Genomic DNA, 14,929 nt, shown 5'->3' on the forward strand with positions numbered 1-14,929 from the left:
ACGATCAAATCAGACAAAAGATCAAAGTGAAACCGCAGATTGTCTTTGAAGTTTACAAGTTACTTCTAATTATTTAAATCATGAAATATGATGATAGATATTGGTTGTAATTGGTATGTGATAGTTATTTCTATGTAGCCAGGGCCCTGGAAAATGTTATGTCTCGATCAATATGAAACTAAATCAATTAAAACGTCTTTATTTAGGTAAGGAAAAGTCAGTCATGTCGTAAAAAGGCTCTGTGAATACACTTCTACAAGGCTAATGGTCAATAAAAAGGAGACAGTGACCTTGTAGTTCCTTAACCAAAAACTTAAGGTCACATACTGACCAGAATGTTACACATAAACCAAACAGTAATTCAGTTCAAAATTTACAGGTTAGTCAAAATAACTGAATTTAAAAACAAGAGGCCAGAATTGCCTGTACCTCGCACTTGGTTATTTCAACAGTTTACTGACAAAACAATTATATGTTTATGGTCACAAATGACCGTGTTATCCATGATATGTATATCATACAAAATTTTAATTAGTTTCTGCCTGTTAGAACAATACATTAAACAGCTGATAGAAAGTGGGACTGACATTTACATAAAGAATCTAGAGACAGTGTATAATGATTAAGATTTCATAAATTACAGCTACTTTCTCAATGCACCTTCACCTTTTCACTAAAAGTTCAAGTATTCAGGGAAGGCAGTTCAAATGTGAGAATTACATAATCTCAAGATCTGTGGTTGAAATTTGCTGAAATTTAATGCACTGAAAAAAAAGTCTATGTTCTCGATGTTTTCACTTTTGGCCCTTTCCCTAGAGAAACCATTGCACAAGAAATGTCTGCCTTTCTCCCTAAGGGTGTACCATACTAAATTTGTTATGCATTGTAAATCCATAAAGTCACTGAGATAGGACAGCGCTCAACCAAACATTTCTAAATTTGTAAACTTTACTCTGATGAGGGGGTGGGGGGCAAATTACTTTATTCATACACAAGAAATCCCAGTCACATACAAGGAAGAAAGGGAGATCACTAGGTGGTTCTAGGAGCACAAGTGACGAAAGTCTTGCTAGGTGATTCTACGAATACCAGTAAAGAATATCTCGTCAGGTGGTTCTAAGGGGACAACTGACAAAAGTCAGATTATCTCAAGAGATTTTGGCTTCCAGTAAGGGAGGTTATCACAGAACACATTAATATACATCTACACTCAGTTTAAAAAGTGAAAAATTATTTTGATATCACAAAAACGTAATAGAGTCCAAATGAAGATTAAATAGGAAAATAGAGTCCAATCCAAGGTAGGTGGTTTGTTCAGTGGAGTAATTCACTTGAGTTTAGATCCCATTAAATGCAGAGTGACTTACAAAATATATTACTATAAATACATAAGATTTAATCACATCAAGTTCAACTGTCACCGAAATGTGTTACACTTAATTTTATTTAAAAGTTTTACTTCTTGACTCAAGACTTATCGGTAATCAGCATCTCGGTCAGTACCTTGGTGATAAGTCTCAACAAAGGAGGCGGAACTAGTTGACACATTACACTTGTCAGTGACACTTTAAATTGTTGCAATTAACTTTATGTATTTAGTCCAAATGCATCATTGGTATTTCAACATAGGCAATTTTGTAATGTGTGAAAATTATAAAAATTTAGAAATAATCTTCTTCTCTTTTATTGTTAAAATATTTTTAAAATGAAACTCCTGTTTACATCTTTCAATGATTTTGTATGCACTTTTAATTCATCAATTCATATGTACTCTTAATTCATAAATTCATATGTACTCTTAATTCATAAATTCATATGTACTCTTAATTCATAAATTCATATGTACTCTTAATTCATAAATTCATATGTACTCTTAATTCATAAATTCATATGTACTCTTAATTCATAAATTCATATGTACTCTTAATTCATAAATTCATATGTACTCTTAATTCATAAATTCATATGTACTCTTAATTCATAAATTCATATGTACTCTTAATTCATAAATTCATATGTACTCTTAATTCATAAATTCATATGTACTCTTAATTAATAAATTCATATGTACTCTTAATTCATAAATTCATATGTACTCTTAATTCATAAATTCATATGTACTCTTAATTCATAAATTCATATGTACTCTTAATTCATAAATTCATATGTACTCTTAATTCATAAATTCATATGTACTCTTAATTCATAAATTCATATGTAAACTTAATTCCTTTCAAAATTGCTTTTAAATCTTCGGCAAAATCAGCCTTATTTATTAATTTTTAAGTTAAACAAGACATAAGGTTTGAGCACAAAATTCATGCCTGAGTATGAAAACGGTTTCATGAATACAGGCCCTGGTCGTTCATGTAGACAGAGTCTAAGTAAACCTGATGTATGCTGTTTCACTGAATCACTTTCTTAATGACCAACAGATAAGCCAGCATCATCCATTCTGCTTTTGTTGTCTGATGCGACCATGGACACTGATGTTTTTGTCAAATTCCAGACAATCAATATTGAATGGAATTTTCTCTCCAAAATCAAGTAAAATAGTATGCATTATTGTTTAACACACAGATCAGGAAAATACTAAAGAACAAACTTCAGTTGATGTCAATATTGCAAACTGATCATATCATGTGGACCCTATCATGGCTAAACATAGCCAAATCACATAATCATTCTTGTGAAAAAATTGCAGCTTCCTCAAACAGGTATGATGAAGAATAAATACGAATGAGAATTTGAAATAACGGAAGATGAGCTATCACGCTGTGAAACAAAATTTAGGTGGAAAACACCAGAAATTTTGTCTCCTGATGGAAGGTATGGCATATATGTATCTTGTTAACAAATTAAAGATAATTTGAAATGCATTATATACGTACATGTAATTAAAATATAAAATGTGCACAAGATTATCCTGCGTTAATAATTCTAACCAAGTTCAAATTACTTTCAATGGAAATTAAACAAATTATGTTAACGAATAAGATTTTCTTAAATAAACTGTCGTAAATTTAACCCCCGACTCCAGTAGACATCTGAGACACGACATCATGATAATCATCTCCAGATTTCCACCGAGGAAGGGTATTTGATATTGATTCTATCAAATTTGGGTCACATGAAGATGATTTAAATATTATTATTCTGATCACTTTTTACCCCATTCCTAGGTAACCCCGCTGAGGGCGAGAACTGTGTTATTCACCATTTTAATAAAGAGCTGGCTATAGAAATTTGCTAAAAATTTCATTAAATTTGGTTCAAAGATTTTTGAAAAAAAAAGTTAAATATGGCAATAGTTTAAAAAAAGATATTTTACAATGGATAAAACACGACCAAGAAAAAACGGACTGCAGTAAAGATTAAAACAACAGAGGCGACGCTACAGCAGCTCAATTGAACCTTTAAATCTTTCCCATGGGATAAAAGGTACATAATTAAGGCTGAATTTCCAAGTTTCAGAAATAAAGAACATTTGTTTAATTAACAAGATGAGTTTTAAACCCACATCTTTGTTGGTGAAGATGCACAGAAAATTTGCCAAAGACAAAAAGTGATGATGAGGTGTTTAATTACAATAAAGGTCAAATATAAAAGAACGTGATAATGGTTTGTGTTATACACTAGAAGTGTGATGCTGTTAGTGTATTGAATAAAGATCCTGGGTAGGGTGTGACTACAGCGGACAAATCTATCTACAGGTCACTAGGTCAAGGTTTAGTAGAAAGGTTGAAAATAAATTGATTTACGTTAATTATGCTTGAATGAGAAGTCTTCACACTAAAAATATCACACAAATGATGGGTGGGTAGTCAAAATTCTTTCAAACATTAGCCGTACAGATAATAACTTGAGTGCTGATACATATTGGGAAGACCGACGTCAGATGCTAAATCAGAGCAATAATAGAATTTTCTTTTACTGCTTTATTGACATAATAATTTACAAGTGAAATATACGTAAACATGCTATAAATTTCAGGCCTGACTTTAACCTTTGACCTGGTCATCTTTACCTGTAGTCAGGTGATGTCTCATTGGATTTCAACTAATACTATGCTTCATTATGTCATTAAAAAATATCGACCAGAATTTTTTTTACAGATGTGATCTTGAACTTTGACCTGATAACCTTGAACTGTAGTCAGGTGAATTTTAATTTGAGTTCAGACCATTTTGCCACATAAAGTAATAAATTAAATAGTTACCGATAACCTTCACTCATGATATATCATTCCTGTAAATTTACAGAAATGGTGACCTTGACCTTTGACATCTGAACGTGATAAGCAATTTTGAGCTTCCAGTGACAGAGCAATGAAGAATATATAAGTGTAATCATCCACACAAAATTGGAAACATTCTAATTTGCGGAAACTGATTTTCTATTTACAGTTACAGTGACTCTGACCTTTGACCTTACAACCCAAAAATTCTCCCATGTAGGCTTTCCATTTTAAGTAGTTTCAGGTAAAGCTTGAGTACAAATGGTCTAACACAACTTGACATATTTAGCCGAAATAAAGACATGGGGCCTGAATTACTCACCTACCTAATTATGCTATTCAGTCATTCAACAAAGAATTTCAAATATATGAAATAATTCCTCTATCAATTTCCCTAACAGATCCTTACCCTGTGGTCAAACAGCAGTCAGATTCACTATCCATAAAAATTGCTTCAGATCAAACTTGGACAATATCCTTTTTACAAATTTCTATTTTCCAAATTAGGCGCGACCCCTCCTGCCGAAGAAGGCCTTACCTTTGCCACCCAAGGTGGCCAAGACATATCCTTTATACAAAATTAATTCCTCTCTTCCTAACAATGCCTCAGACCTTTGATCAGAATCCAATAATTCCTACAGGAGGAATAGAATTTTAAAGAATTTGCTGTTTCCATTATTGGACCTCACCCACTCCAACCACAGGGGGCCAAGTCCTAACCTCTACAGCAGATTGATTCCTCTTCACCCAGGTATGCATCTGACCAAATTTGGTCGGTCAAAATCTGTTCAGTTGTTCATGACTAATGGTGATTTTTTAGTAAAAAATTGACAAAATCAAATGACAGACAGACGAAGAATACCATGCTGTTCCTCAGACCAGGTGAGTTAAATGTGAACAGACAGAAAGACAACCTGATTACTAGAGGGAGCCCACATCTCTGATGCAGGCCCTTATAATAAAAGTGTAAGTATATTTACCATGTACGATAATGCCATCCTCTAGAAGAGCTTGCCACATCCCCACCGCCTGATTTCGTGAGTGGACTAGTGGTCCCTGCTGTAACATCCAATCCACCATCTCACTACCCACCATGCAACGGCGGTAAGTTCGTAAATGGTACTTCCTGTCCCTGATCATGTGAGCAGCTCGACACATCAGAATGGTACGCAATACATGGCCAGCCCGAGACAGCTTCACAGATGGGATCTGGAAGAGGATTTCCACAAAATCTTGTATCAATGAAGACCACAGGGTACCACACAACCTTTAACTGTCCAATGAAAACGGTCAACAGTTTCCAATGAAAATGGTCAACAGTTTCCAATGACAATTGTCAACAGAAAAAAATAAATTGTAATGGACACAACTATTTCAGGTCTGCAAAATTAGTCGAAAAATTCCAAAACATTTTGGAAGTCATATTCTTTAGTTGTGTAAGTACATAAAGTTCTGAAGGGAAGAGGGTCTATTAACAAGTATCTTTCCAAGAAGTTTCAAGACATCTAATGTAACCAACATTCAAAATGGTTCTTATTTGTCAAACAGCATATTATTAGAATACAATAATAATGAGAAAACTTCGGATTACAAACACTGCTTTTTCTGAAAATTTGTTTTGAGAACTTATTTCACTACACTAATACAAACTTGTATTGTTTCCAATAAAATTGAATTAAATTTCATTTGTCTGACAAAATACACCGGTATATAAAGCTGAATTGATAAAACATAACTACCCTGACCATCTTTTGATCAGGTTAGGGTAGAAATCCAAAACAACAAGAGGTTTAGATACCATAGAGATTGGTGCAGCAGGGTTTGGTGCGATATCTTCTACAGTAGTGTGGGACTGACTTCCTCGTCGTAACTTGGATGTATGGTCAAACCGAGACTGGGTACCTCCTGTAAACAGCAAACCATCACATGGGTTTATTATGAAAGGCAGGCCCTTCACTGATGCAGGATAATGGTCAATTTTCTTTGAATTACAATTCAGTGATTTGATGAACTCACCCTATTTAGTACCAAATATTTTCTAATTAAAAATAATTTAGAAAAGTAGATGAATCATCTCAATGAAAAGCTAGGCTAACCAGGAGCAGTTGTCTCCCATTAAAGTCATCTCACAAATAACATATTTTCTAAGTAATTGTTTGAAAACTGAACTGGTTGTCTCCCTTAGAAACAATCGGTGACAGTTCTGTTTCTTTACTTGAAATAAAACAAGAAAATCTAGGTCATAGATTATCTCCCCTTTATAACTTTATTGAGGGCAGTCTTGGTATCAATCGTCTGTCTGGAGGAACTGTTGTTAATAACTCCCAAGAAGAGAAAAGATACATGCATGTGTAACAATAATTATACTACAGGTTATCTCCCTTTGACCAAATTCTATATCTTGTCAACTGTAAAATGAACTGAAAGATCTATATATAGATTTATATTCAAAGAAATCCCTTATTACTTATTATACTTACCCTGTGCAGTAAGTGAACCAAGTGAAGTTAAAACACACTCCAGTAGTTTCTTGTTTCTCTGAAATAATAGGTTTCAAATGTAAATCAACAACAGGAACCATGAAGATATATAGTACCATCATCATTTCCTCTTTAAATCAAATCTTGTGATATCTGTGCTAACTGTATCACTGCATAATGAAAACTACAGATCATATTAAAATGTGATAAAATCTAATGCTTAATAATATACTAAACAAAAAAGCTAGTTTGATTCACTTTTCCCTTGACCTTGTATCAGGACATGTTTCTTCTCAGGAATTTACGGAAAGTGGAATCAACTGCCTGTCAAGTACTTAGCTAGATGATGAGCACAAAGTTTTATGTAAAATGGTTGATGGAGTGAAAAGCAAAACTGTCAATCTTCTGTCTGTACAGATAGACAGACATTCTCATTACATCCTATAAAAATCCCAAGTTTATCACTGGCCCCCCTCAGCTTACACTTTACAAAATCTGAATTTTTGTTAGCAGCATTAGCAAAAAATTAACATTTTACATTAAAAAGGACACAAATGTTAATTTCTAATCCATTTATCAGCATTCCTATTCCATTGAGTGCCTGGAGTGTAAAATTTGGGAAATCCAGCATCCCTACCAAAGTCCCTGAACTGTAAACTGTTGGAGATATATTTTCTGCAATAATGGCTGTGGGTTGAGGTGTTGTCTTTCAATCAAGTTTTCTTAGAATTGGACAAAAAATGCTACAGGTTTTCTGAAACAGATCTCCCGTAAATACAATATTCTGATGTAGTGAAATGTCGGTGATGCCATCATTGTCACTGTAACAGCTGTTGCCATCAGTAGAAAGACAACACCAAAGTTCCAAGACATTAATCACAGTGGTACTTTCCCATCCTATTTTAGGTGGTAACACATTCATCTTTCACAAGCAGACCAGCAACTTCCTGATTGGATGTGACAAGGTCTGGAGTCCACAGCCCGACCAAGTACTTTAGTAACCTCCCACTTACGGTAAGTCCCCTTGTGTGCTTCCATTCAGGCAAACACCGGTGATTAAAAGCAATGTAACATTACATCACCCTACACTGACATCCCATTATAAAATCATTTTGACATAGCTTTTCCTTAACAAACTAAACATTCTATCTATGAAATAAAGCAAATCTTCACTGATTTACCTCCCAAAGTATTTTGAAGTCACGCTATTCCACACGAATGAGCTCTGTAAACTCTCTAGTCATGACTTACCTCCCAAAGTATTTTGAAGTCACGCTGTTCCACACGGATGAGCTCTGTAAACTCTCTAGTTACTGACTTACCTCCCAAAGTATTTTGAAGTCACGCTGTTCCACACGGATGAGCTCTGTAAACTCTCTAGTCACTGACTTACCTCCCAAAGTATTTTGAAGTCACGCTGTTCCACACGGATGAGCTCTGTAAACTCTCTAGTCACTGACTTACCTCCCAAAGTATTTTGAAGTCACGCTGTTCCACACGGATGAGCTCTGTAAACTCTCTAGTCACTGACTTACCTCCCAAAGTATTTTGAAGTCACGCTGTTCCACACGGATGAGCTCTGTAAACTCTCTAGTCACTGACTTACCTCAAAGTATTTTGAAGTCACGCTGTTCCACACACTGACTTACCTCCCAAAGTATTTTGAAGTCACGCTGTTCCACACGGATGAGCTCTGTAAACTCTCTAGTCACTGACTTACCTCCCAAAGTATTTTGAAGTCACGCTGTTCCACACGGATGAGCTCTGTAAACTCTCTAGTCACTGACTTACCTCCCAAAGTATTTTGAAGTCACGCTGTTCCACACGGACTTACCTCCTGACACCTCCCAAAGTATTTTGAAGTCACGCTGTTCCACACGAATGACCTCTGTAAACTCTCTAGTCACTGACTTACCTCCCAAAGTATTTTGAAGTCACGCTGTTCCACACGAATGAGCTCTGTAAACTCTCTAGTCATGACTGTAGCTTGGTGAGGTTTACTGTGGAGTATGGACTCCCCAAATGACGTCCCCATACCCAGGGTACATATCACCACAGCATCCTGTAGAACAAAAGGAAAGGAAAATATCTCAACTATTTAGTTATAAATGTTTATAAATTGATGGGTTGCACTCAGATTTTGCCTTGGCTCAAAGAAATTTGTTTTGGTGTGTGACCTTACATGATTACTGAGTAACTGACAAGAAATGAGACACCTGACACAAGTATCTTTGCCATTGATATGATTTTCAATTGCTGAGGCATTTGAGACAAGAAGTGAGACACATAAACCTTATCCTTAGGTGAACCTATCTTACTGAGCCATCTGACCCATATGACCTTACCTCACTGAGCCATCTGACCCATGTGACCTTACCTTACTAAGCAATCTGACCCATGTGACCTTACCTTACTGACCCATGTGATCTTACCTTACTGGGCCACCTGACCTATGTGACTGTACCTTACTAAACCATTTGATCCATGTGACCTTACCTTACTAAACCATCTGATCCATGCGATCTTACCTTTCTAAGCTACCTGATCTAACTGACCTTACTTTACAGAGTCACCTGACTTATAAGACCTTACCTCACTGAGCCACCTGACCCATGTGACCTTACCTTACTAAGCTACCTGATCTAATTGACCTTACCTCACTGAGCCACCTGACCCATGTGACCTTACCTCACTGACCCATGTGACTTTACCTTACTAGGCCATCTGACCCATGTGACCTACCTTAATGGGCCACCTCACCTTTGTGAACTTACCTTGATGTTTGCCGTTTCTGACACTTGTACCTCCAGACAGCCAGACAGAACTGTATACCAGTTGGTTCCTACATCTCCCTGCCTAAACACTGACCAAAAGAATAAAAACAACTTGTAAAATAAACAACAAGAGAACAATAGGATGAAACAACATAGCCCATCTAAACAAAAATACAAATATAGAAATGGCAACTATAAGTTAAAATGTCAAGAAGGGAAAAAAAAGTTTTAAAAAAATTGGTAAAATATGAGGAAGACATTGGGACAAGAAAAAAGAACAAGAGATCCCAGAGGGATCTTGGTGCCCACCATTGTTTGATCTTAGACAGTTGGATCTTTTCCCTTCTTTTCTCTTCTCTTCTCTGATTATGCTCGTAATAATAAGACATTTGATAATTCCTTTGCAGAAATAGTGATGATAATCTTGGAAGCTACTTTGTTTCTTTTGATCTGTCCCAGAATCAAACGGGCACAAGGAGAGACCAAAAGGAAAGTATGTATGAAATTTGAGAGAGATCCATTCAGTACTTATTAAGAAATAGGGATAACTTATCTTTACTCTGTGAAATTTAAGATGGCTGCACAACTTGGGACTAAGAGAAACCTACAAAGGCAATTTGACGAAGCTCCATCGAGTACTTCTTCAGAAATACCAGTAACTGACTTGCAAAGTCAAAATCCAAGAAGGCCACCTGTCAGCCATTTTGTTTTTCTGATCAGACACAAAATCAAACCGGCACAACTAGAGACCAGAGAAAAACCTGCATATGCAATCTGATGAAAATTGAGAGAGAAAACATACAGACAAGATTATCTTAATGAAAGAATTTTTGACAAGAGAATCAGTGAAACTGATGAATGCTCCCTGAAAACTACTATATTAGACACAAAATTTTAACAAAGGCTAATAATTCTGAAAGTAAGGGGTTGCAGGCTCTGAATTTGGTAAACAGCATATTATCGTAGTATGACTAATGTATACATCAGGTTTCATGCTCCCACTCTTCATGCCATCAAAGCTAAGCACATGACACAAAATTAAGAAAGGGCAACTACTCTGTACTGAGGGGTCATGGGGCCCCAACTTTGCAACACTGCACCTTGATTTTGTATGACTGATGTAAACATTACTTTTACATATCCTAGTTTAAATGCAGGCGAAGTAATGCTCCAGACACAAAATTTTAACAAAGGACAATAACTCTGCAATTAAGGGGTTATGGGCCCTAACATCGGTACACAGCACATAGTCTTATTATGTTCATTGTATCCACTAAGTTTCATTCGAGTTTAAATGCAAGCAATTCAAAGTTTTTCTCTAGACATGAAATCTTAACAAAAGGCAACATCTCTGTGGCTACACTGCACATCCCCTTATTATGACTTATGTTGCACCAAGTTTCATGATCCTTGGTGAACTGTTGCCAAAATTATGCTCTGGACACAAAAGGACGCACAGAATGACAGTCTCATGGACAAGGTGGCAACCAAATGCTCCTCTGAAAATTTTCGAGGAGCATAAAAATGACTGGTTGGAAACTGTGGGAGGTGATCTCAAGGCAATTAGAAGTTTACCATGATTCGCTCTATCAAATTTTTTTATATGAATATACTGATAATATGAACAACCAGTACAAAAAACATTTAAATACATATATCAGAAATTTTTTATTTTAAAAGTTTGATTAGATTGTCAGGTGCAATATATCCACATAGCCAAGTTCATGTGAAAGGATGTTCACAGATGACTGGAAAGCCATTGAGTGATTCCTTCATACAGTGCTATTATACTGAAGTGTCAGTAGTCTGGATACCTTAGCAATATGATACCACAGGTCACATAACAGTGACAAGAGGTTAGAACCAGACCTTATTGTTAGCAGACTCTGATCCTTTTGTCAAGCTAAGAGCAACAAGTAATAATTATTTATATAGACATATTAACAGCCTGGTAGCATTTCTATCACCTTCGTCATACTCATTATAAGTTGCAAAATATCAAATCATTGATCTTCCACTAATACCAGTCCACTACACATAGGAAATGTTGAGAACGATACTTACTACAAGACATTAATACCACTAGGGATTTATATTTCTTTGGGTAAAACCTTACACTCTCAGTCAATCCAATACCTATTTATCACACTATCATGGTCAGTCTCTCTGTAGTATGCCATAGTGGGATAAATTAGACAGAGCAGATTCGACCGATGGCCATTCTTGTTTTGGTAGGTGTTCAAAGCATCAGGCTTATGAAAATAAAATTTTGCTAAGTGAGGCAGTACGGAAAAGAAAGGGACTTACCCTTGAACTCAGTTGTGGCATGTTGCCTTGTACATTATACGTAAACATTATTTGAAAATTGTTTCACATCTGTACAAGCATCTACATACTGGGCAAAAGGGAGGTAACCCCAAAATTATCGTGCATACCTAGAACACATGTTATATATTGATTTTGGCAGAGACTCTTTGATCGTCCAACAGGTTCAGTGATTTACGAGAGACCTCCATGTATTATAGAACTCAATGGAACTCTAAATACAGATGCTTTGCCATTAAGTTCTATCTAATGTCACCTTCAGACTCCGAATCTAAGCTTGAATAGCGGACTGCCTGAAAAGGCCAAAATGAGTATTAAAGATATAAAGACATTAAATCACAAGATGGACAGCCAGGGTCAGCATCTCTCAGCTGGATATCTCATCTAACGTAATTACAGATAACAGAGAAATCCACTATTTTAGGCTGTAAGTATTAGGGGTACAGGGTAGTGGGTGGAGAGCAATAAAGGGAAAGCTAGATTATACCTTCCTAAACACAGAAATTTCTTAATTTCTGGGATGCTCTACAGCAAATTTTGTTGAAAAAACTCTACGTCAACATTAAAATATCTGTTTTCCTATTGGGCCTTGCTGCCATGCCGCTCAAGGAAAGATAAGCCATTCTTTAGAGCATCTGGTGATGAATTTCCTTCATCATTAAAAAGACTCGAGACCAAATTTGATCGGAATCCTTTCACTTCACTCTGCATCGAATCCATAGCACCAGCAAGCTCAAAAACAAATTAGAAGTCATGAGGTCTAGGTGTTATTATAGGGTTCTCTAAAATACCGAACATCCCCAAACTTTCACTTCACTCTGCATCGAATCCATTGCACCAGCAAGCTCAAAAACAAATTAGAAGTCATGAGGTCCAGGTGTTATTATAGGGTTCTCTAAAATACCGAACGTCCCCAAACAAATTAAAATAAGAAATGAATTCTGACAGAGCAATCAAAGCAACAATGATTTAAAATATAGAACTGCAATGTTTAATGGAAGAAGTGAAAAATAAGAAAACAATATGAAAATGGAATAGTAACACATTGGTCTCGCAGTCCTATCAAGATTAAAGCTGCTGATAGTGCCAAAATTTTTAAATGTAACATCATTACTTTGTACTCATGATTTTCACCAATTTTGGTCTCAGAAATACCTATTAATATCCGTATACAATGTAGATATTTTTTCAAAATAAACAGAGTATTTATATACAGCTGATCAATCTTTTTCTATATGATAAATTTTACTCCTGTGACCAAACAAAGGTCATTTCTATCACACAATTTTGTCAAGCATAATCCTGGGAAACTATACCAGCAAAGTATGACGATTTTCAGATTTTTGGTTAATCTGGCGATAATGTTTGAGTATCTATAATGACCTTGAATATGGGTCAAGGTAATTGTTTTTCGCAAACCTTATGTCAGTCTTCTTTTATTAAAGAAATCTACTTGTCAAATATATCATGATTTGGTTAATCAGGGGAAGCAGTTTGAGTGTTTTACAAATTTTCAAACTCCTTTGACTTTGCACTAGTGGGTCAAAATCATTTCTTTTTACAAACATTGCCAAGGCTTAATTCTAAAACCCTACCATTGCAGGACCAGAGCTTGTATGAGATTGTATTCATGTTGTTGTGCATCATAAAATGAGTCAGGTTCCAGGGTTCATCTGACTGCGTTCAATTTCATCTCAATATTTACCCAGGAATGTTGCAAGAACGTCATCCGAAATGGAAATTCTCACAAAAAATTATCCTCATATGCATTCTATACTTGGCCTTAGATTTCCATCTCAGGCCATTTATACTGGTTTCTGGTAGTTTCTCTCAATGACACCCATTGCTGAGTGTTACAGGGTTAATTAAGTAAAAAACATGGTATGATCACCACCTGTTTATACGATGATGTCAGTAAACCAGACAACTATATAATCCCCTATTACACAATTTCATGATATTAGAGATGATTTATGAACATATAACAGTAACCTAGAATTTTAGATCCGACACGTCACCAGAAATGATCACGCTCTCTTTCCTAGAATGATTCATACAATGGCTGCAAAGCTTACATAATGTTACACGGATTAAGGCATCTATCTCTCCACTCATACACAAGTTCTAAAGATGTTGCTATTTTTTACCTAACAGATTTAAAAACAATAATTACGAACTTTTGTATTTATTATTTACTAATGTCTTATTAAGAAACCTTTCCAATCTCTCTGTCTTCTCTAAAAAAACAATTAACATTCATACCGTAATTCAAATTTCCGCAATTTTACTGAAAGCTTTCAGTGAAAGAAATTATCTTTCAGAGGTGTCATGAAAACGGCAATGCTTTTATTTCAAATTTTGTATTTTGCAATACATAATACATCTGTTCTTCACATTTTAAAAACTCAATCACTGATAATAGCAAAAAATTGAAAACCTTTAATACTCAGCAGATTGAACATTTGAGAGAACAAAATTTACATCCAAACCACATTTCAGTGCTGTCTGATATTTGTCTTTGATTCATATTAATAAAATCAGGTCTGTTCCATGTGCAAGTGTTTGGCTGGTCCATGAATCAGAGGCTTAAATTGCTGATCGTGTTCTGACAAGCCAAAACACACCTATACAAGGGTTGCAATATCACTGTCCAAGAAAAAGACTTATGTTTGAATATTTTTCTCCCATACTTAAAAAAAAAACCTGACAAATTGTTTGTTAATATGTTGTGAAATCTTATATTAATTGCACAATCAGCAATGTCCCTTGTTGGTCAAAATTTACGACATGGGCCACTGCATAATATGATGACGCTACACTGTCATGGGAAATGTCACATTATGTGCTAGCTGTCTTTTCCTAACCGTTATGAGATAGGTTAATCCCATCGATAGTAACCACAGGATCAAACTGTGAAGTATATAAGAACTGATGTTCTATTCTATTCAACTAGTAGAATATCTGGTATGAATATCAAGTCCAAGATCTCAGCCTGATCCATTAAGTAAGGAGTAATTATCAAGATCAGAAATCCAATGTATCACAAATATGCATTAAGGTCTAAACCAGTAGTGGACCACATTTATACCAGTGCTTCACGTTAACACCGCTAT

General features: G+C 35.5%; 1 protein-coding gene across 1 annotated transcript in view; it reads right to left on the reverse strand.

Annotated features, from left to right (window-relative positions):
• The window catches only part of LOC132547367 (rap guanine nucleotide exchange factor 4-like), an 81,499-nt gene that overhangs the window by 49,676 nt on the left and 16,894 nt on the right, over positions 1 to 14,929 (reverse strand). The window contains exons 3-7 of the mRNA XM_060211127.1: positions 9,492 to 9,580; positions 8,633 to 8,779; positions 6,718 to 6,775; positions 6,036 to 6,142; positions 5,218 to 5,446 (exon numbers count right to left, since the gene is read on the reverse strand). Coding sequence (XP_060067110.1) covers positions 5,218 to 5,446; positions 6,036 to 6,142; positions 6,718 to 6,775; positions 8,633 to 8,779; positions 9,492 to 9,580 — 630 coding nt within the window. The remainder of the gene's footprint in view (positions 1 to 5,217; positions 5,447 to 6,035; positions 6,143 to 6,717; positions 6,776 to 8,632; positions 8,780 to 9,491; positions 9,581 to 14,929) is intronic.

This window comes from Ylistrum balloti, unplaced genomic scaffold, assembly GCF_031769215.1.
Source record: "Ylistrum balloti isolate Yb309-2 unplaced genomic scaffold, AGI_CSIRO_Ybal_v1 Utg369950, whole genome shotgun sequence".
NCBI lineage: Eukaryota > Metazoa > Mollusca > Bivalvia > Pectinida > Pectinidae > Ylistrum > Ylistrum balloti.